Source organism: Rutilus rutilus (genome assembly GCF_951802725.1).
Source record: "Rutilus rutilus genome assembly, chromosome: 19".
In the NCBI taxonomy this organism is placed as follows: domain Eukaryota; kingdom Metazoa; phylum Chordata; class Actinopteri; order Cypriniformes; family Leuciscidae; genus Rutilus; species Rutilus rutilus.
The window spans coordinates 28,664,565-28,686,410 of NC_140232.1; the positions used below are offsets into that span (position 1 = coordinate 28,664,565).

General features: G+C 36.7%; 1 protein-coding gene across 3 annotated transcripts in view; it reads left to right on the forward strand.

The window, feature by feature from the left end:
• Positions 1 to 21,846, forward strand: part of fibcd1a (fibrinogen C domain containing 1a) — a 116,500-nt gene that overhangs the window by 60,975 nt on the left and 33,679 nt on the right. For all 3 annotated transcript variants that reach the window (XM_084389213.1, XM_084389212.1, XM_084389211.1), the window contains one exon: positions 17,528 to 17,624. In XM_084389213.1, the coding sequence (XP_084245339.1) occupies positions 17,528 to 17,624 (97 nt within the window). The remainder of the gene's footprint in view (positions 1 to 17,527; positions 17,625 to 21,846) is intronic.

Genomic DNA, 21,846 nt, shown 5'->3' on the forward strand with positions numbered 1-21,846 from the left:
CTCTGAATGCCTTCCCAGCGGGACCGATGTTTTATGAAATGGACTTATAATGGTTTCTACAATTCTGTTAAGTTATTTCTCACTTTTCTCTGTGGTTAATGTGTTTGTTAACACACCTGCTAACATCACATGAATAGAGCTATCATTTTTAAACTCTATTCATATGTGTGTGTGTGTGTGTGTGTGTGTGTGTGTGTGTGTAATAAATTTGTTAATTGTTAAAATAAAAATTTGATTGACCAGGATACTCGTTACCTCGACAAAATAATCTTGTGGTCACGTCATATAGACGTTCCCACAAGTTAATATGATGTTCCCACAAATTAATATCTCGTGGCCAGAACATATTATCTCGCTCCCACGTAAAAACTAAAATAACCGAACATGTACCCTCCCGGTCACCGTAAAAATGTAATGCCAGTCGGTGGGAACAAATGACAAAATCTTTATGAGTGAGTGATTAGAATCATTAATTCAACAGTTTCGTTCAACAGTTGGCTATTGAAACATTCAATCAACCGTTTTTTGAATTAGGGTTAGGGTTAGGGTTAGGGTTAGGGCTAAATCTATCATGTACGTGTATGTATGTAAATACTACCGTATTTTCCGCACTATAAGGCGCACTTAAAAGCCTTTATTTTTTTCCAAAAACGACAGTGCGCCTTATAATCCGGAGCGCCTTATATATGGATCTGGCGCCTTATGTTAACGTCTGTTAAACAACCGCTGACTTAAACCTTGTTTATACTTTCGCCTGACACCGGAGCGCGAGCCTCCGCTGACTGCGCGCGCAACTCCCCAAACAGACGAGGCATTTATACTTGACGCAACTGTTTTGTTTTAGACTGAACAACAGACCATACAACTGATTTAGACGCGCAAACTGGGTGCCGGTGTGATGAGATGTACTACTAATATCCGTCTGCTCGGGCAGATTCGGCTCAAAGTCATGCATCTTCGGATTCAGAGGCACGCGCGCTGTTAAGCCGAATCTGCCTGAGCAGACGGATATTATTTTTTTTATTAACTTCGCGCTCATGCGGACGCGTCGAGTATAAACAAGGTATCTTGGTTTACATTTGGACTTTGGATGTGATCTTAGGCTTGAAAAGGTTGGTGACCACTGCATAACGCAAACCCAGTCAAACATTTGACTGCAGTATCTTCTATTCTATATGCGCCTTATAATCCGGTGCGCCCTATATATGAAAACAGTTCTAAAATAGGCCATTCATTGAAGGTGCGCCTTATAATCCGGTGCGCCTTATAGTGCGGAAAATACGGTATATATAAATGATGTTTAATATGGAGATCGTGATGCTAAATAAGAAGAGAGTGAGTGTTCATTAAAATTAATGGTACCATCTGCAATCCACCAGCAGTTTTACACCCTCTAATGTGGTTCAAATATGGCCAAACGTACAACCAAACACCATGCATTGTCGTCCACATACATTTAGCGTGAAGTGTGTGTAAACACACATTTATTCTTAATCAGTTATAAATTATATAAATATGCATTTCAACCATTATTCCTATATATATTCTGGCCTTTTCATGAGATTCTCACAAAACTTAACCCAATCCCAGTTGTATTTGCCTCTCTTATTCATAAAAAGAATAAAAAAATCCTCTTTGACACCCCTGCGATAATGTTCAAGCACACAATGATTCTCCCAATATAGCTCACATCTCATATAATGATTAATGTGGTCCAGATAACAGGACAACGCCTATGTTAACCTTGAGAATTAGAGGGTAAGCCCTTGAAATCTGGCCCCATTCGCCGTGCTTTACAGATACCGTGTTTGGCTACACAAACTTCACCTTAGATATTCAGTCTTAGAAGTCATTTTACGCTTATCAAACTCCTCGGCTGCACTACTCACTATTTCCGTGCCATATATACGGTGCTGCTTCAGTATATAGCACACATTTATTGCCATAGTTGTGGATCTGTATTAAGTAAGGGCTGGAAAATGGTGTATGGCACAGCTGGAATCTGAACAAGAGTTTGTCACAGATGCTATCTGTGCAATCCTTCACGGCACGACTGCCGTTTATTGATTCTCTAGTGTCGGAAGTCTGAACGTCCAGTGCCACAGTTCAATTTGAACCACATTAGAGGGTGTAAAATCACTGATGGGTTGCAGATGGTCCCATTGATTTTAATGGAGACTCAACTCTCTCCTGATTTAACCACACAATCTGCATATTAAACATTATTAATGTGTATTTGCAAAATTATGCTTGGAGTTTATCAACCTTTCAGCTATTTAAAAGATGTTTACTGCCAAAGTTTTATACTGAAAATGAAATTACTTGAAATGATGGCACGTCTGGCTCTTAAAGATTGAACCCTCATTTTGTTAGCCCTCATTTATATCTTGCATTAATATTCCAGCTTCGGTGATCACAAACAGAAAGCACCAAATACATGGGTAAACAGCTATAGTGTGTCACAATTTGATCATAATTAAAACCTTTTTCAGTGGTGGTCAGGTCTAACATCCTAAAGATCTGTTTATATATGCTATGTGTCGAGGGGGATGTCATAAGTAGTCACAGAAGCACGTCTGATTGGCTGACCAGTGTAATTAGATTACCCGTGACTGATGTTAATACCTGGTGTAAACAGGGCTGAAATTAAACTGCAGTTTTGTTTAGCACAGTTAGAGTTTGAAGAAAAAGGGACATTTTCAATGATGACACTGCAGAGCCTGACAAACTTGAACCATGAAGCAAACCGGAATAAGCACGTATGAGCCTGAACGAAGGAATCCTTTTTTCAGACTTGTGAGTTTTCCCGTCAGTGGACCTCCTTACTTCAAAGTGTGTTATCTGCACAGGCCCAGCCTGGATTAAGGGCTGACTTGATTAGGTGTGAAATGGCTCTTTGGCCTCCGAGAGCCCGGCCCTTTGAAGTGTCAGTGTATTTTCTGGACAGTATTGTGTGTTTGGATCAATTTACACTCTCACACTGAAAGACAATGGGATGAGAATGGCTGAATTTACTCTGTCTGGTATTACATCTTAGATGCCAGGAACTTTTTTTTATTTTTTATTCTGCGGTTTACAATAGATGGAGTTGCATGACCCTTTAAAGGTTGTAAAAGTTATTTGTAGCCATCTTAATTTTGTCCCTTTGTGGGATTTTCAGGACATTTTAATTGGGGGTGTCCGATTTGACAGTGAAACTCTGAGGTTGTGGGATTGATTGATTGATTGATGGATATTGTTGTAAAATGTTGTTGGTTTGAACAGATTTTGTCAGCTCAACCAGTAGATCATGCCGCTAGCAACACTGAGGTTATAGATTTGATTATATGGCAAAGTGTATACTTTGGATGCACAGTAAGCTACTGCATTGGAAATTTATTAAGAAAGATTCAAACCTTTTTTTTTTTTTTTTATATAATACAAACACTATCAGTCTGTTTAGATTAAATATTTGCTTGGGTCATTTTGTAATCCTCATTATCACCATTTCTGGTACACAATATGTTAAAGTTGTGTTTCATATTTTTAGCATATTTTCTCTCTCTTATTTTCATGTTTTATAGCATTTCTTTTCTTTTTTTTTGCCAAAAAGTTTCAGCAGCTTAAAATTTGGCAGCTAACACCACCCCAGAATTATCGTTGATCCAATTTAGTGTAGTTATTTATTTTTATTACTTCAGGAGAAATTCTGAAGAATATTTATGCAGCAAACAAATTTCAATTTGTTCATTAAACACAGTCATCCCACACTGCAAAAAAAGAAGATATTTTTATTTCAAAATAAACAAAAACAGCCAAAAATATATTGCTAATATAGATTTTAAAATATGTAAATATAATAAATACATCAAATCCGTTATATTTCCTCATATATTTTTTGGTAATTAAAAATATATATATATTGTTCTAAATGTATATTTATATAATCTAAAATATATTTTAAAAAATATACATTTGTATAAATGTATTTTAAGATTGGAATTTGTATTTTCTTGCTCCTTGAAGTACATTTTGTAATATTATTTTGCAAATGAAGGTTTAACGGAATACATTCAATTTAAAAAATATATTTCCTTAAACTGCAATATTTACAACATATATTCAGCAGATATTTTAGAATTATTACTGATGTCCGTGATGTTGTTTTCCCACCAAAACCATGCCATTTCCGACATCTGCTCAAACCAAACTAGTGAAATGATTTAAAATTCACCCTCTATGTTCATTTAATGGTGAAAATGCGATGAAAGAAAACCAAGTAGTATGATGTACTTCTTTTAAAAATGGGAATTCAATATTTCATCTGGTATATTAACTTTATGACGGGGACATGCAAAGATGCTGTATTATTGGAGTGACCCTAATACGTGTTGACATTAAAACCAAACCAAAAAAAAAAAAAAGAATATGTTCTCTCTCTCCTTTTCTCTCTCACTTAAAGGACATTTTCCATTGCATGTCGCAAAAGAGAATTCAGAAATGTGACTCCGAAAGCCGTGTCTTGCACTGCAGTAGAGTACATTTTTTCACTGTTTCAGTTTATGTCTAAAAGAGACAGCAGCATAGGTCAAACTCTGACTTGTAGAAAAAGGTAGCTGAAAGCTTTTCCTGAGTCTTTTCTTCATGATGTACTGCAGGTTCTTTACCAGAACACAATGTCTCAAAGTGAACATTCTCAGTCATGTGGCAACAACCCTGATCTCATAAGCAACGGTGGCACAGTTGGCACACGGCGTGAGATAGCAGACTGATAATAACCTTAGCAGCCAATCAGAAGTGAGCGTTGGGTCTTTAAGTCCAGCTTGGCACTGATCGGGTTAGATGTGTTTGTTAGTGAGTTTATCAGCATTGACAGGATTACATGGCTGTGAATTGTGGAAGTAAGAAGCGTGGTCCTTCACAGGTGGCGTAGATCATTTAAGAACCTGTTCATTCCATGTACTTAAACTACATGACATAAAGGGTAATCCAAACAGCTTAACTGCTTGACCTTAAGCCGCTGAGCGAGTATCAGGGTCACAAGCAACCTGTGGCACAGATTCGACACATAAGTCTATGTTGTATGTTGTTTAATACTGATAACCCACATATTTTTATGGTTATTATGTGTGTTCCCAAACACTACTTCTTGAGCTTGTTTTGTCTTGAAATGTTTTTTTTCACCTTCATGTTGTTCCAAACCAATGTTTTGTTTTAAAAAAAAATTGTAAAAAAATTGTGGAATTTGTGTGGAAAAGTTATTCCACACTGCAAAAAACAATAACAACAACATATTATTATTTCAATGTAAACAAAAATGGCCAAAAATGTTGTTAGAATTTTCAATTCCATTTTAGTTATATTTCCTCATATAGTTTTTTGACATTTGATATAATATTATCCCCCCCAAAAAAAAAAAAAAAAAAAAAAATATATATATATATATATATTTTTTTTTTTGCTATATAGTATGTCTTCAGAAGACTTGGAATATCATGAACTATTTCTATGATATTGTGATGGGGGGGTTTTGTGGCTTTTGTGTTCCACAAAAAAACAAACAAAAAAAAAAACATGCAGTGCAAGGAATGATATAGGAGTTGTTTTTTTACTAACCATTTCAAAGCAACTTCACAAACTGAAGCGAATATAAAAAAATAACGATAGGTCTATAATAAAAGTCTACGATAACAAATGCCAGAATACACAAGAAGATTACAAGATTAACAGTCTTGATTAAATATCTTGAGTATCAGTAAGAACGTGTAGTGGTCTGAAATCCACCCCTTCAATTTGTTTAATTTGTCATGCATGAAAGAAATGCTACATTTTGTTTGTCTTTTATTCTTTTTTTTCCCCCAGCATTATGGGAGCCAAGCTGTGTATCTGCCTTGATAAAGAATAAAACTGTTGTTCAGTATAGATACTGTGTGATCTGTCTGAAAATGACTGCGGTTGGTTTTCATTCCTGGTGTTTTCACTGTAATTTAGAGCAATAGTGTTAGTGAGAAGCAGAGAAGGAAAGGGTCAGCACTCAGAGTGTGACCTGCACTCACTCTTGACGTCATTTCAAATGACTTGGTGTCACACTGTTGCCAAAAGCCTTTTATAGAGAAGTGTCTCAAAGGCGCTGTGCATTCAGTTGGCTTTCGGTTCAGGAAAAGTTTTGTTTTCATGGTAAATTCTAGTTATGCGGCAGACATCATGCTCCATTTTAACTGTGCACGACTCCAGAAAGAGGCAGAATCTGCTCCATAAACTAAACAAAAGACTGGGATTTTTAGCATTCATCCTGTTGTGCCTCTTTTATGAATTCAATCTCTTTACAGTTGCAAATAGTGCAGTGACTGTTGAACTAAGTATACGGTGGCTCCAAAAAGCATCTGGACACTAAAGTCACAATGTCATACTGTATGCAAACAAATGATGCTAGATTTTTCTTTTAGTCATTTTTTTGTAATGGCTTTAAATCATCTGGTCCTATATGAAAGATTTGTCATTGAGTTTTAGTTAGTTATATTTAAAAAAACATTTTTCTAAATATATTTATATTATCCAAAATAATTTATTTTAATACTATAAATTGTATTTTCTTGCTTTTTGTAATATTATTTTGATTTAACGGTTCAAATTTGATTATTACGGTTTAACTGAATATATTTTCAAATTTAAAATCCTTAAACTGCACTATTTACAACACATATATTTAGCATGTGCTGTATTTTAGTTATGTTTTGGCTAGAAAAAGTTTTTTTTTTTTTTGCTGTATAGTATCTTATTTCTTCAGAAGACTTGAGAACTATGTCTTCAGAACCATTTCACAGCAACTTCACAAACTGAAGCAAATATTTTAAAAAAGGATCAGTCTCAGTCTCATGTCTACAATATGCCAGAATACAAAAGAAGATTACAAGGTAAACAGTCTTGATCAAACACTCAGAGTTCAAAATACATTATTTTGAACAGTATATCTTTTGTTTTATCATGTAACACCTGACAAATGTCTGGCATTGTGCTTGAGCTGTCTATCTTTAACAAAAGTTTGACTTTAAGTGTCCACCTTAACCTTGGGTTATTGTCATTCTAAACCTCGCTTTTAACCTGATTAAAGGAACGTTTCACTCTTTAGATTTTAGAAGCAGGTCTAGCACCGCTTTTAACCCCGTGTTATGAAACCCTGGTCTGAATCAGGGTTAGCACCGCTTTTGTGGTGTGGCCAAACATGTTAAACAGTTTACATTACATTAAACATTAAACATTTGTTTCAGCGGTGGATGAGAAAAATGTCAAACGCCAATGGAAAACGCACCATTTGGAGTGAAGAAGAAAACGTTTCATTCTTACCATTATAGTCCGAAATGTCCATTCAGGAAAAAAACTTGATATTATAGATGGCAATGTGTAATATGAGGATGCGCAATGCTTGAGCAGGTCACATGACACTGACACTGCAAATATGCAAATAAGGATGTTAACCCAGGGTCAAAGTATTAAATAAATGTAAAGAAAAGCAATACATTGTGAATCAAAATTTAGGTGACATGACTAATATTATCATCACTAATATGACCATATTAATTTATTTAAAGGCCCAATGAAGTGCCTCGCAGCATTATTCAATGTGTTGATGTAATTTCCACTGAAACAGGAAAGATAGGGCGGGACATAGAGCAGCTCCTCCCCTTTTTTAAAATAGCCAATAGCGTTTATTTATTTATATTACAGCTTGGCCAGAGCTGTTGAGATCTGTAAAGCCGCATTTGACAGCTTACAACAGCCACAGTCTAATACATTCCCCTTTTAGATTTAATATGAAACCGTTACTAAAGTAAAACCGTGAACACAATCATGCTGAGGATGTGTAGTTTGAAAAGTGTGTAATTTATGTTAGTGCTTGGCGCTGGTGTTATCTCTTTTACTCGTCCATGCTGTTTGTAATGTTGAGTCTGTCGAACTGTTTCTCCTCCTAATCTCCTCCATATCACTTTAAAATACAGCATTCTGTGTAGAATTCAAATGGGTCCGATAGGTTTTCTGGTATGCGCCGACTCGCGCATATGATCCGCTCTGTGTTATCGTGTCTATGGACTGGAGCAGACACTAACAGACTTCGTTCAGTCTGAATCGTTCCCTATCCACTATATAGTGCACTTTGCATTATTCACCATATAGAAAATTGTAATTGTGTGAACGAGTGACTGATTTCAGCCACAGCTTCAGTGTTAATTTATAGTGTAGGGGGCGGGACGCTTCCGATTCTAGAGAGCATTTGATTGGACGGAAAACAGTGATGTCATCAAAATCATCGCTCCATATCGCCGTATGTGAGAGACTATACGTTTTAAACGCTTATATCTACTAAATGCGAATTTTGTCATTGTTTTGGAGCACACTAGCTTATAGATAACCTTAAGGCTATCATATTCATACTAAAAGCCAGAAAACTTTCTTTTTGATTTCATGGGGACTTTAATTATTCAGCTGCACTGCTCACTGGAATGTACCACTACCAATTTTGCTTTAATTTTACATGAATATAAGAGACAATATCGCTGTTCTATGAAGAGGACACGTCTGTGGAGCTCCAAGCGAGCTCAATCACCATCTCTGACACTCCGCCAGTACAACCAGAGGTGCAGACGCCACAAGTTTATAGCTCGGTTGATTGACAGCCCTCGGGGAGACCATTGACAAATCCTCCACCCTTTTGCCCTTAGTGTGGTCAGACTCTGTTTTCTGTCAGAGTGACAGGAGGGGGTCGTGTTTTTTGGCACTGAATGTCTTCTCTTGTTCCAGCCCAGCAGATTGTTACCAACGGTCTGTTGTGCAACTGCTGGCTGCGGGAGGAGTCTCAATGGGGAATATGAGCGAACAACATGATTTGATTTCAGTTATTTTTGCTGCAGGATTGTTTTCTCTGCTCTCAGCAATATGAAACCAAACCTGCCAGTACCTAGCGACTCTCCGGTGAAAAACAGCCCACACTGCTGCAGCATTTATAGCCCACAAATGCTCCACTATAAGCTCGGAGAGGCTGTTTACCTAAAGATGTGACATTATTCTTAGATTTTGCAGCACGTACGGTAAATAGCATGTGAAGTTTAGGATATTTTTAACTGCAGGTGTTTTCTGCTCTTTAAATAGAAGGTCATTGATTTCTTTCTGGTTTTGCTGTCACTCGGTGGATATTAAAGATCCCGTTTTGCATATTTTTATGCATTTCATTTAGGCGGCTAAATTGTACATGACCCATCATGGTGTAGCTGTGTTTTTCTGCTCGTGATCTTGATCAAATATAGTGCCAAGGCGTTTGGTCAAAAAGTTTTTTTGCTGAAACCACTACACGTTTTTTGCATTCAGTTTTAGCAATCTAGATTGAGGGTGACCGGGGTTAGTTGTCATAAATGGAAGTGTTCTCATAATTACTATTTTTATTAATAACTATTTTTAAGTCTTAAGGTTTTTTTTTTTTGTGTGTGTGATAAATTTTATACCAAAAAAATATATATATATATTGGCCTATATCTTTTTTACATATTTTTTTTTTTTACATTTATTATTTTTATTTTGCAATAGTTATGACAGAAGTTATATATAACTTTGAATTGTTTTATTATCAACCACAACTGATAAGATAAGAGTCAACTATTTAATGTCAATTATCACATTTTATGTGTTGTAATTGTCACGATACATATCAGTGTTTGTTCGTTTTGTTTGCTTTCATTTATCACATGTGTTCCTTTGTTCGAGTTTTCCTGCCACTCATCTGTTTCCATGGTAACTAATCATCATCATCACAGCTGCTCTTCATTTAGTTCATCACCATGTGTAATATTATTTCCTCACCTTCACTCAGTGTTTATCTGGTCTATGTTTAAGTTAGTGTGTGTGTAGTTGCGTCAGTCTGAACCTTCTGTGAATTATCTTATGGATTTTTACTCAACTCTGTGTTTTGAATCTTCTTTGTGTAGTCCTACACCCTTGCTGACAGTCATTTAATTTATAACGATATTTTTATGTTAAAATATCAGACGTGTATCATATATATTATAATTTAGGTTGAAAGCCTTTAATAGTCTATTTAGGTTCTATTGTGGCAACTTAGCCCGTTTTTCCCTAGGCAATAATAACGGGGTAAATGTTCAAATGGGGTTTTTTTTGTAGCCAAAACTTTAATGTATGTTCCTAACCAGAAACTGGCTTTCAAAAATGATCCTTCCCTGAAAAATATTCATTGGTGAGAAAATTGTGACAGCAAGCCCTGGTCTCCCCAATGTCTTATCTAGCCTGTGGTTATCCTGTGAACAATTGAATTACTTCTCACCTCGAACCAACATAGCAAAACAATGAAAAATGAAGAAGATTACAAGGGATATCTCCTGAGAAATTACCGAGGTCATTACCTGCACTCCCAAAGATAAATCAGATATTATAGAACTGTTGTTAGACCAATAAACTCTCACTTCTTTTCCTTTTCTTTAGAATTAAACCGAGCCACCGGCTTCAAAACGGTGAAATAAATTCGTAATCTAATTCGCTCAGGGGAACCAAAACACTCCATCATTTCTGAATATTCAACACAAATCTCATTTTCCTTTTAATCTTTCACACACTTCCTCTTTTACATGGACTGAAAATGAAATACTTCAACTAATATGAGGGAGGTTCAGCCTTTGAGAACAATTATTAATTTTTACCAGCTCGCTAGAGGTGTTTCAAAACTCCCCCGGGCCTGGCTGTGTGCCGTCTGCCGTAGTGCCGCAAATTGAAGCGTTGATAATTAAGAGATAACAAGACGATTCTTAAGGCTGCTTCTCCTTCTGAGCACATGACTCTTAAGGAGGTAAGATTTTCCGGCTCTCTGAATTGCACATATGGAGTCTTCTTTGGCAATTGTGAAACAGAAGAACATCTCGTTCTCGTCTCTTGTGGGACAACAAGGTCATCCGCCTGCGTTTAGTCCGTCAGACAAAGTGCGCGAGCGCTCGTGGCCCGATGCAGCGACCTGGAGCTGAACCTCATCTGTGTCGAAGGACTCACCACTGCTGTTGTGTGCTCTGCTGGCATTGGAGATTCATTGTAACAGGAGAAATTGCTTTTGGGACAGCTGGATCAGCTGGAGTGTGGCTCCAGTATTAGGAAACAGACGCACAGAGGAACACAACAGCAAGAGGTGAAGACAGTTCTCAGATTTATTTACATCCTTACTACTGTCAATCAATTCAATTAATGATCTGTCAGTTAATCATATTAATCACAAGCAGGGCTCTGAACCGGTTCAAGGAACGAAAACGAAAACCGGAAACGAACGAAATTTGAACAGGAACAAAAACGAAACCGAAAACAAAATCAATTTTAATCGTTCTGAACAGAAACGTTTATTTAAAATGACTATAAACCGGTTAATAACGTTATTTTATCGTTCTCTTTAATATTTTAATTTGCCATTGACCAATCATAAATTTAGTAGTTCAGAATTGTGACGTTGACGATTTGTACAAACTTGCAATTGCACTACCGGTAACGCAAGTCAGCGTAGAGCGCGCATTTTCATGCCTCAAGTACATTCTTTCCCCACTGAGGTCTTCAATGAATGCACAGGTATTGGAGGACATTCTTTTCGTACGTTTAAACAAGCAGTACGGACTTTAAGCTCAAAAAGTTTATGGATTTCGTATAAGTGCTAGCAACTATCGCACATTTTTTTCTATAGTCTTTCAGGTAGCCAAAAACAGGACAGGTAAATGTTTTCTTTATAGACTTTTAATGCTTTGTATTAAAAATAGTAGAAAATTTGTTGTAGTTTTACAATGTTATTGCATTAAGTGATCGTGCTTCGCAGAATGAAATTGTTTATGTGTGCACTATGCAGTGTTGCGCAGTGTTTGCTTTGAAATTAGCAGTTGACGGTGCATTAAAAGAGCAATGATTGTCCAGTTTATATAATTTTTATATCATGTAATTTCTAAAACAATTCGTGTTGCAAAAAAAATAAAAATAATAATAATAGGTACAAATAATTGTATCACTCTTCAGAAAAGAATTAGCCATAAGAGTGCCAATTTCGATTGTCTAACGGTCCAGTAAAACAGGTCAATATTTTTCCAGCTGTTTATGCTTTGTAATTAATACAGGTATTTCTGTTGTGGTTTTAACAATGTTATGAAATAAATGTTCAAGTTTAATTATCATGTGTTATCTTATTTTTGAGTGAAAATTAGTCTTATTTATACATATTTGTTTAAAGTATAGGCTAAATTAAAATAACGTTATTAACCGGTATTTTATCTAATCAAACCGGTTTCGGAACGGTAATGTTTAACGAGGAACGCAAAAACGGAAACGTTAAAATATCGATTCTGCTCGGAGTGAACCGATTGATTTTTTTTTTCGTTTTTAAGCCCTGATCACAAGTAACCAATATTTGCTGAAAAATTATATTTGCGCACAAATTAGTAGCCCCGAAGACATTAATGTATATATTATATTAATATTGCATATTATTATTATTATTGAATGTTATATATATATAATATACAGTGGTGTGAAAAAGTGTTTGCCCCCTTCCTGATTTCTTCTTTTTTTTTTGCATGTTTGTCACACTTAAATGTTTCAGATCATCAAACAATATTAGTCAAAGATAACACAAGTAAACACAAAATTCAGTTTTTAAATGAAGGTTGTTATTATTAAGGGAAAACAAAATCCAAACCTACATGGCCCTGTGTGAAAAAGTGTTTGCCCCACCTGTTAAAACATAACTTAACTGTGGTTTATCACACCTGAGTTCAATTTCTCTAGCCACACCCAGGCCTGATTACTGCCACACCTGTTCTCAATCAAGAAATCACTTAAATAGGACCTGCCTGACAAAGCGAAGTAGACCAAAAGATCTTCAAAAGCTAGACATCATGCTGAGATGAGAAAGAAAGTAATTGAGATCTGTCAGTCTGGAAAAGGTTATAAAGCCATTTCTAAAGATTTGGGACTACAGCGAACCACAGTGAGAGCCATTATCCACAAATGGTGAAAACATGGAACAGTAGTGAACCTTCCCAGGAGTTGCCGGCCGACCAAAATTACCCCGAGAGCGCAGCGACGACTCATCCAAGAGGTCACAAAAGACCCCACAACAACATCCAAAGAACTGCAGGCCTCACTTGCCTCAGTTAAGGTCAGTGTTCATGACTCCACCATAAGAAAGAGACTGGGCAAAAATGGCCTGCATGGCAGAGTTCCAAGACGAAAACCACTGCTAAGCAAAAAGAACATTAAGGCTCGTCTCATTTTTGCCAGAAAACATCTTGATGATCCCCAAGACTTTTGGGAAAATGTTCTGTGGACTGACGAGACAAAAGCCCATTACATCTGGCGTAAAAGTAACACCTCATTTCAGAAAAAGAACATCATACCAACAGTAAAATATGGTGGTGGTAGTGTGATGGTCTGGGGCTGTTTTGCTGCTTCAGGACCTGGAAGACTTGCTGTGATAAATGGAACCATGATTTCTGCTGTCTACTAAAAAATCCATGAAGGAGAATGTCCGGCCATCTGTTCGTGACCTCAAGCTGAAGCGAACTTGGGTTCTGCAGCAGGACAATGATCCAAAACACACCAGCAAGTCCACCTCTGAATGGCTGAAGAAAAACAAAATGAAGACTTTGGAGTGGCCAAGTCAAAGTCCTAACCTGAATCCTATTGAGATGCTGTGGCATGACCTTAAAAAGGCAGTTCATGCTCAAACCCTCCAATGTGGCTGAATTACAACAATTCTGCAGAGATGAGTGAGCCAAAATTCCTCCACAGCGCTGTAAAAGACTCATTGCAAGACTCATTCGCAAACGCTTGATTGCAGTTGTTGCTGCTAAGGGTGGCCCAACCAGTTATTAGGTTTAGGGGGCAATCACTTTTTCACACAGGGCCATGTAGGTTTGGATTTTGTTTTCCCTTAAAGGGTTAGTTCACCCAAAAATGAAAATTCTGTCAGTAATTACTCACCCTCATGTTGTTCCAACCCCGTAAGACCTTCGTTCATCTTCGGAACACAAATTAAGATATTTTTGATGAAATCTGAGAGCTGGCTCACTCCTCCATAGACTTCTAGGTGACCGAAACTTGCTGGCCCAGAAAATGTATTAAAGAGATCGTTAAAATAGTCCAAGTGACTACAGTGGCTCAATCTTAAGTATATCTCTGGGCCTCGAGTTGGTTCACGTAGTATTTTTGCGCAGCGCGTCTGTGTTGTACGTCACACGCATCACACACATGACCAGCGTCGGCCAATAGTGAGCCTACGTGGTGACGTGTAACACAGACGCGCTGCGCAAAAACACTACGTGAACTAACTCGAGGCCCAGATAGAAGGAAATGAATAGTGGAATAAAGTCGTTATTTTTGTTGTTTTTTTGCGCACAAAAAGTATTCTCGTCGCTTGATAAACTTAAGATTGAGCCACTGTAGTCACTTGGACTATATTAACGATCTCTTTAATACATTTTCTGGGCCAGCAAGTTTCGGTCACCTAGAAGTCTATGGAGGAGTGAGCCAGCTCTCAGATTTAATCAAAAATATCTTAATTTGTGTTCCGAAGATGAACGAAGGTCTTACGGGGTTGGAACAACATGAGGGTGAGTAATTACTGACAGAATTTAAATTTTTGGGTGAACTAACCCTTTAATAATAACAAGCTTCATTTAAAAAAATTATTTTGTGTTATCTTTGACTAATATTTAAACTTGTTTGATGATCTGAAACATTTAAGTGTGACAAACATGCAAAAAAGTAAGAAATCAGGAAGGGGGCAAACACTTTTTCACACCACTGTATAACATTCACAATAAATTAATGTTTAGGATATTCACTTATTATTCACGCTTGAGATATTCACAGTAAAGCCCCCAATCCCCCCCCCCCATGAGTATTCCCTCTCGGAATGGCCCGGGATGTGCCCACCTGAAATATGCAACTGATTTTCCAACACCTAAATGCCGCCTTGCTTGAATTCTGCTCATGCTGCGCCGGTGGGAATATTCAAAGCAGGTCTTATGAAATATTTATCGGAACATGAAAATTTCCCTGTATTTTAATTACCTGTTTTAGACTCGAGGTACAATAAAGATTAAGTGAGCCCACTGCGAGGTGACTCAGTGTTCATTTACAGAGATTATGGTGAATAATTAAAAAATGTTTGGTTGCTCTGTGGGTTGGAAGAAGAACCAATGAAAGGATTTATTCAGAGTCAAGCCACATCCATTAATTTTGAATGCAGCCCAAAGCACCTGCACAGAGTGTTGGCATGTTTTATTGAGAGAGCAGCTGTGTTTTCTAAGATCACATGCCCGGGAGGTCTCAGTCAAAGGTCTTCTCTTCAGAATCTATATGTTGTGTGTCATCGCACATAAAACACCTTAGCTAAACATAAACTCATCTAATGAGGAAAAAAACACCTTCAGTACATTCAGGCCTGAAACAAACTCCAACGCAAGTACGTCAATGCGTGCGCTTCAAGCGGTGACTTGATTTTCACGCGTCATAGCAATTCATTGCGCGGTGCAATGTGCAATATAATATTTAGAAATACAAAAAATCTGATACATTTTTTAAATCGTTAATTCTGCGTTTATCTATTGCTATCTTGCAATAATTCATAACAGTTATAATATTTAAAAATTACAAAAGAATCTGATACATTTGTGAAAAATGTATTATTTAGAATAATTGTAACAAATATTAATTATAATTATAAAATTGTTGATGTATTTGTTCACAAAATGTAATTGCTTGGTAAAAATTCACTCTTTTTGCTCTGTAGAAAATATTAAATATTTAATACTTCAAAATATGATATAATGCACAAACACACACACACACACACACACACACATATATATATATATATATATATATATATATATATATATACACGTACACACACATATACTGTGTACATGTATGTATGTGTGTGTGTATATATATATAATAGAATATTTCATATTTAAAAAATAATAAGATATCTATAATCAGATAGAGCCAAACTAATTTTACAAATTTGTTCATAGAAAGAAATTGATTGGAAAAAAAAATCACCTGTTGTATTCAAAGACAAAAGGTACATTTTTGAGTAAACTATTCTTTGTAAGTAACATAAGAACGCATGTGAGCGCCTTATTTGAAACAAACACATTGACATCTCTGTCATCTCATAAACAGGTTCATAATTGTAATATTTCTAATTGAGGTTGGAAGGTGGATTCCTGTCTTGTTTAGGTGAGGATGTCCCTGTGGGAACTGTCCCTGGAGGAATGTGTGTTTTCGTCTTGGCAAGCACTGGTGAGCATGTGAGGAGGGCACTGTGCTTGGCTCATTTACATTGATGGCAAGTCTTCTCCTTTGCTGGCATTTTCAACAGCCATTGATCCACTGCCTGCCTGATTAATCTTCTATAAAGGGATCAGGAGTCAATTAGTGTCTGAATTTCACTTTGAATTCCACATATGCGTCACCTTTCCCATGAGGACCCCGACCCCTCTACACTCGTCCTCTGTACCGCGCTCCTGAAATATCCATCTCCAGTCAATTTACATGTTTCCTTTTCATTCCTCTAAGAGTAAAGAATACATCTGCATACCAAAGACAAAGGATCTACCTGCAGGAAAGAGACAGTGTGTTAACTACCTAGAGACTGAAACACTAGGATTCATTATCTTTCTGGTTTTAAGTAGAAGTGAACAGAGGGTTGATATAAGATAATGATAAGATGCTGTACTCGCCTGTCTGGTAATGGTCACAAAACCTATATGTTCCCAAAATCTATGACATTCCTACCTAAACAGCTTTTTGAGGCATCATATTGTAGAACTGCGTTCTTGTAAAAAAAAAACATCACATACACCACATACAATCCTAGAGCGTGTTTTGTCAAGCTCAGAGAAATGTGAATATATGTATTTCATTCAATACTGAAAGGTAACTTCAAAAATGACGGATGCACAGATTCTGGCCAGTGGTTTCAGTGTTAAACAACAGCAAATCTAAATGTAATCTAAATAAATAGAGAATGCATGCACAATTAATGTTTGATATCAACTGATATATATTGTAGCAACATTTTATCAATCTCATATATATATATATACATATGCACATATATATATATATATATAGAGAGAGAGAGAGAGAGAGAGAGAGAGAGATAACAAATTAAACTGTGATATTTTATTTATATTTATATATAAACAAACTGATTTTGATGAATAAAAAAGAAAATCTAATATCAGCCTGATATGGTAATGATATATCATGCATCCCCCATAAAGGCAGTTTAGCCCAAAGGGTCAGGGGTTAGTATTTGCAATATAGTATATTGTAACTACACCACAAGGCAAAAGTAATCAGGGGAGGTTCCAGTTTGCATTAACGCTGTGGAAATGACAATCATTCATTTTCCTGTTGTATAGGGGGCTATTGCACGAATCACCTCTGCATGGTGATTAATAAAAAGGAGTTTAACTGTACAACAATGACATTCTAACTTGTCTTTTTATAGGTGATTCAACGCAGAGAAGATGGCTCTGTTAACTTTTTCCGTGACTGGGAAGCCTATCGTGAAGGATTTGGCAAGATAACAGGAGAGCATTGGCTTGGTAAGCCATCCATGTCACTATCTGTAATACAATCTGTCTGGAAAAAAGGCTTTAGTAATATCAGTGTCACAAAAAGATTTATAGAATGTTTCCAAACAGTGTTTCTCCTCATTCCTGAGTCATTACAAATTTTCCAAACAATGTTCAGTTGCATGCAACTGTGATATGCAATGTCTATTACTGCATATTACTGCATATTAAAATAAAAATGTCTATAACATATAATAAGTACTATATACTATATAATATTCATTATACAAATAGTTTGTTTCGCTCCACTAATTTAATTGGACAAGTGACTTTCCATAAATGGTGATATTTCATCTTGTCTTTATTTGCTACATAAACATTCCTGTAAAAAGTAAAAACTATTTTCGTTTCATGAACAAAACTAACCAGAAGAGCTGGTCATGTTGTTTCTAAATCTAAATTTCTCTATATAACTTGTAGTTTATAGGTCTGTTGTGTAAAAGTGCACCGGCAGCCGTGAATCACAGTTTCACAGATTTTTGTCTTTAAAAGCAAGGTAATGAGTTATTCTACTACTGTCGTAACACACAAACACGCTTCTCGTGATTGTCACTCTTTTTATGTATGTTTTTCTGACAACTGTAAGGAACAGGGGCACATTTGGTTATTGCCACGGTGAACTGCCAGCCCGGACAAAATGCCAAGCTGTGTGTCCAAAGCCGAGCGTTGCAGATGGCGGTGGGTGGACAGGGAGCAAGGTTTTACAAAGAGACTGAATGTAGTGAGGAAACTTGTCATAGCGTCTTCTGTTGGTTTCATCCCATACTGGAATTATAGATTAGTGCTGATTGATTCAGCTCACTGGTTTTGTGATGGTTCACCCAAAATGTATTATTCACTAATTATTTACTCAAAACTCATGTTGTTCCCAACCTGTATGTTGATTTTTTCCATGGACTAAAATAAAATAAAATAAAATAGTCAAAACACCATAGAGAAAGTCTGTCTATTCCTTACACAAAGCTATTGTATAGCTTCAAGCTTGGAATATAGTTATATGGACTACATGTACAGTCCTTGACATACTTGTATAGACACACCTTGTCATTGGATGGAAAAAATAAAATAGTCAAAGCACCATAGAAGAAGTCCATGTCTTCTGATTATTTTTATGTCTATTCCTTATTAATATAGTTACATGGACTACTTGTACAGTGCTTGATATACTTGTACGGATACCTACGGATACTAAAAAAGCTAAAAGATTCTAAACTGAAATGCAGCATACAGGTTTGAAACGACATGAAGCTGAGTAAATAATGACAGAATTTAAATTTTTTGGATGATCAATTTTTTGATGGAATAAGGAAAATGTTGTGATTTGTTTGTGTATTTTCAGTGACAGTTGGTTGCTCTCCAGTATGTTGAACATGAAGAAGATAAATTGCATTTTATTTTATTTACTGCAAGGTCGCTCCTCTTTCGAGGAAAAAAAAAATGGAAGTATTTTTTGATGACAGTCCTTATGGGCTGCGTCTTGTTTCTTTTAGCGCATTTGCCCGACAAACATTTTATGTCTAGACTTGCTCTTGGACTTGTTGTCTGTAACTTGCGCTCAGGGTCCTGTGTCTCAATCAGCGATGATGAACTATGACAGGCCCGTCACGGAGTGTCATCTTGGAGAGATTGACAGCTTCACAGCGAGAGCAGGACAGCACTTGCTAGCAGCGTCTCTCACGCCTGCTGTGGCTGAGAATGACTTTTCCCATGGCCTGCTCCATTTTCTTCACAGTGAGTAAGACCAGCCTAGAGCAATTCCACAGGCTGTTCAACAAAGGATATTGCCTGTGCCAGTGGTGGTCAGGGGTTCGGGTCCCTGTGGGCAAGCCCAGGATGGAACAGTCCTCCCTGGAGTGACAAAGTTCAAGGCCCTGCCTCCTGGTGAAGATGTGAATCGGTGCCAATGAGTTGAGCTGCTCCAGCCCACGCTCTTAATCAATAAGAGACATGAGGGAGCTAGAGACAATTAACCTCCAGGGCTGGCGAAATGAGTTCCAGAAAACATCAACAACACAGACTCATCAGGAATGAGGTGACAGGGAAACCGGGGAGGGCAGAGGACCCGTAGTGAGAGACAATCTAGCCTCTCACCTCCAACAAATAGGATTACAGTGCACAGTTCACAATAGCTCCAAAACTTACTTGTGCGCCATTCTGAATTGGGAATGTTGTGTAAATTCCAGTTCAGTTGTATACTCCCCCCAAGTATACTTAATTAATCAACCTTTGTGGACTAGGGTGGACTATAGGCAGTCTAAAATTAACACTCACCAAGTGGCAAATGCGAGTAAAAAATCGGTGTTGGTGAGTATATGAAACTGTGTCAATCGACAGTTGGACCGTAACATTTTTATGAACTCTAAAAATGCAATGTTGTGAGAACATGAACGTGAACGACGCTCGGGACAGTTGACACACCAGTGCTGCATTCTCGAAAGTTTAAGCCTTGGCAATTGAAATATTCAAGCACATGAAGATGCAAAAGGGAACTCAGTTAATTATTCGTTACCGAAGCGCTTGCACAGAAATCTGCTTCTCAGACAAAGCGGCAATACTGAATTGAGCTCTCTTGAACAGATATATTCAAACAAAATAATGTCAAAAGGCCAGTCTTGGCAAGTATCCTCATAAACATAGTCAGTTATGTCTTAAGTGAACGCAAACAGTTGAGAAAGAAAACACTTGTGTATCAGTATATTGGATCCGTGCAGCTCTTAAAGTGACAGCAGCCTAATATTCCTTCTGCTGTCTGTGTTTTTAATGTTCATCAAAAAACAAAAGACAAAGAAAAATCACTCACTGCTCTAGACTGTATAACTTCTGTAACTTAAATAAGGATTAATCTATGTTTCATGGCTGGTAACAAATATTTATTGCCGGTAAATTCACCGGTCATTGGCAGGTGTAACAAAAGGTTAGTTTTCGGCCCTGACTAAAAACACATTTCCCAGAATGCATTAACAGTGAAGAGATATTTTTCTAGGCCAACCTCGAAGTTTGCATCACTCTGATATCTTTGACAAATCCCAGTAGGATTTCTCCATAGGCTTTTGGATTATTGCAGAAAATAAGCTATCGAACAAAAGTTTATGATTCTTAAGCCCTGTTCACACCAAGGACAATAATAACGATAACGATAAAGATATAGTTTAAAAAAACACTCAAAGTGTAAAAGAATAGCAGAGTCCACACCACAACAACACAGCTGATGAACAATAAAAGATTGACAGCCAATCAGAAACCATCTGATTTTAAAGCAGCAGATTAACAGGACTGCTCATAATAAACAGAACAATATAATTCGTTGGTGGGGATGCTATAGTTATCTTTACCATTCTTGTTTTGAACAGGCCTTCACACATTTTGTTCATCATGTAATCTTCACAAATGAACCCAACTTTTATGAATTTTGAAGACTAAATAAGATCGCAAGAAGTAAAAGCTAAACATAGGCTGTAAACGGTCACATGAAAAAACATTTTCCTAAAAGTTTGAGTTGAAATAGTTTACAAGAGTGCTCATATAAATACAACAAGGCTATGAAAGCAGACAGTTTTCCCGTTTGACGTGTTGACGTTCAATGTCCCTGACAACCACTGCAGTCTTATTTAGCCACTTTTTAGCATCTGCCTTTTTGAAGACAAGTAAAAGCTTTAAGAACTCACAAGGGAGAACTACTAATGTATTTTATGTTGTAGAATAAACCGTGAAAATATCTTGAGCTTGTGTTCACCACAGACCTTATTTCAGACATTTAACCAGAAACCCATTCAAAAAAATCCATTAACTTTGGGACAAAGGAACTGGAAGTGCTAAAATGCTAACTCAATTCCAGATTTTGGCCTACAAATATACGTAATCTCTGCTGCACTCAGAGATTCATTACAGTCCTTTTCCTGTCATTCCAATTCAAATGGGATGTGGCCAATTCAATTCAAATTCCTATTTAAATAATAATAAATTGCACTTAATTTCAATAGAGATTGATGTTAGAATGTTGCTAAAAGTGAACAGTTTGATTACAAAAATGGATGAAGTAATTACATTTTTATTTGTTCTGGACTTTTTTTACCAATACTTTTCAATACTGAATGAAATATAAGTATAAACCAATATTTTAGATTTCTGAACAGAGCCAATGACAGACAAAGTTTCTTAGAGCTCACAGAAACTTATGAGCTACTTTTGGCGT